We start from the raw sequence: 2,886 nt of genomic DNA, 5'->3' as shown, positions 1-2,886 counted from the left end.
GTGACATCTGTTTCCTTTTCAGAATAAAATCGGAATCTATATCAATGATCTCTCCCTTCACTGGAGTTAATGGTGGCATGATAGGCTCATTTTTAAGTGTAGCCATCCCAAAGTCGAAAGAAGTTCGGTCGAGTGGCTTACAGTCCACCTCAAAATTCCCATCATCTTCAACTCCTTCAACATCATAGTCATTGGTTTCACTGATCAAATACGACCTGCTCCCATCAGCCAAGGATGGTGCTGGATAGCTATCAGGATACAGATTTCTGGACAGAGTCTCCTCTTGGTTGATAACAGCAAGCCAAGTTGCACTCTCCTTGGCAGTCATCTTATCCTGCAGGCATTTCGACTGACGAACAAGCTTGCGAATCTTGGCAATATCAGGGGACATGTGTTTGATTACAGCAGTGAGAACGCTAACCTTCCAAGCCTTCTTCAAATCATGCGGCTTCTTATATGGGGGAGGTCCTTGATCCTTAGGTAAACTTAGTTGATGCCACCATTCCTCATCTCCGGTAGGCCACCAAGGTGGGGGAATACCCTTCTCTAAGGGGAACCGCCTTTGGGGCGGATCACAGTGCTGCATCAAAGCTGACAACAAGGAGCCAAGTGTGGTGTCCTGTAGCTCCAGAAGAGTATGAGGAGTTGAGGTCGCTGCACTCAGATCCTCAACTTTTCTGGGGACTGAATTCTCTGCCTGATACTTGGCTAATGCAGCTGGCCCATTGCGATCAAATCTGACTTTCTCTTTCCACCATGGACGAAGATTGTCAGAGGCACCCGTGACTGGTTTTCCTTTCTCAGGAATGATGCCGTAGACAAAACCTTGAGCTCTACAAACCTCCATCATCTTCAACATATACTTCAAGATGCCATCTTGTGCCCGGGACATTTTCTTCCTTCGTGCTTGCTCCTGGGAGTGACGTTGTTTTGTGCTACCATCAATCTCATTCTTGGTCTTCTTCTGCTCCTTAAGCCGCCGCAAGAGCATCTTATCTCTCCAGATCCTCCTTTCTAGCTCATCAACATCCATCTCCTCATCGCTGCAGTCTTCATCAACCTTCACCATCGGTTCAACTTGCACAGAAAACTCCACTTCCCCAGAAGCTGCGGCGAGATAATCAAGATTACCACAGAAACCCATTTCCTCAAATATACCCATTTAGCTGACAGCACCAACCGTATTAAACTCAAGTTAACTTGTTTGTCCCTTTCTTACCGCTTGCAAAAACAGCAACGCAACCGTATTAAATCTCGACTTGATTTCTCTATCTATCCCACTGCTAAGAAAGACAATTTCCGATATAAGCATACAGAAACCCCGTTGCTAACATAAGATAGAGATTTCCCAAATCACACATAAACCACAGACCAAGCTCAAAGAACTCCCAAAAATCTCATCCAGCACAATAAATGAACTAAATATATCTAATTACTCTAAAATTACACATGAACAACATAACTGTGCTATTCATTTAGCAAACATTAAACGAAGAACCTATCGATCAATTCAACATGTCCCAGAACAGAAACTGTCAATAGAATCTTGATCATCCTATACATGGAAATCTAAACAGAACCCTTTTCATTTCTTTCTATGATCTTTAACACTCTGATATTCAAATAACTGATCCAGAAGCCCCTAGAAGCAAGATGAGATTTTTATACGTTCTAATTAACTAAAATACACAGAGGAAAACCCTGAGACATATAGAAAGAAACATCTCAAAACTAATTTCCAATAAACCACCTACAATTCTTGCCTGCAACACACAGAAAAAGAACCTATAGGAGCATAAAAATTAACCCAAAGAATTGGACACTAACCACAACAAGACTCGGTTTTCACACCATAGAGTAGACAAAATTACAGAAACATAAATGTCGATATCGAGAACAGAAGTAAAGAATGAAATCAGAATATAGAAAAAAAAAAAAAAAACTTACAGATCGATCTCTCTTTTCTTTCTTGTTTTCTTATTCTCTTTTCCCTCTGTTTCTTGAGGCTGAGCTTCTCTTTAGCTTTTTGGTAGAGTTTTGGATAAGAAGAAGGAAGCAAAAGAGAGAGAGCGTGTGGGGTTTACTTGGTGGTTTATGGTTTTCGTAGTCTTGTATGAAAATGGAAGTGAGAAGGTGGCAAAAAATGAGAAATGGGCCTGAAATGGAAGCGGCGGCATCACTAACCATAGTTGGATTAGTCTTACCGCAGTCAACCACATGCCCATGTGCAGAGGCCCTCAACTTCAGCAAAATATCTCATAACCACCCTTCATTTTATCTATACTATTGTAAATATTTTAGTTATCGAAACAGATTCAGACATAAATGAAAGAAAATGAACAACCAATAAAAATTGATAAAATAATTTACATAATATGCATGAATAAAAGAGTATTAACACAAAATTAATTTTAAAGATAAGGTCGAAAAATAAATAGCTTAAGGGTACTTTTGTCTATAAAAAATTTGTTAACCAATAGTAGTTACAATAACACTCGTATTGTGACGTCTGTTGATTTTTATAAAAAAAATTATATTTAATTATAAATAAATTATTGCGAAATTTAATATAATAAAAAGAAGAGAGATAAAATTAAAATTTTATAAAATATTTGGGGTAAATTATATAAAAATTAAAAAAACTTGAGAACATAATTGAGATTCTGAACAAAAAAGAAATTTAAAATGGAAAGGGTAAGTATTGAAGTTGGGGAAGGCAGCATGTGCTGCCAATCCTTTAACAACCGCCTCACCTTTATTGTAAATATACATACATAGCAAGTCTCATTCCCATTGGCAACCAAGCCAAGCCATTTCTCTCAGGTAAATTATTTTTTTATTACTAAAAAATAAAAAAATTATATTAATATAATTTAATTAAATATA

General features: G+C 37.7%; 1 protein-coding gene across 1 annotated transcript in view; it reads right to left on the bottom strand.

Moving 5' to 3' along the window:
• The window catches only part of LOC105172207 (protein ETHYLENE INSENSITIVE 3-like), a gene marked incomplete in the record, with an annotated part of 3,114 nt that extends 988 nt beyond the window's left edge, over positions 1-2,126 (bottom strand). Inside the window, 2 exon segments of the mRNA XM_020697233.1 lie at positions 2-1,280; positions 1,948-2,126. Of these exon segments, the coding sequence (XP_020552892.1) occupies positions 2-1,162 (1,161 nt within the window).

Source organism: Sesamum indicum, linkage group LG10 (genome assembly GCF_000512975.1).
Source record: "Sesamum indicum cultivar Zhongzhi No. 13 linkage group LG10, S_indicum_v1.0, whole genome shotgun sequence".
Taxonomy (NCBI): domain Eukaryota; kingdom Viridiplantae; phylum Streptophyta; class Magnoliopsida; order Lamiales; family Pedaliaceae; genus Sesamum; species Sesamum indicum.
This window is presented reverse-complemented; position numbering and strand designations above follow the sequence as displayed.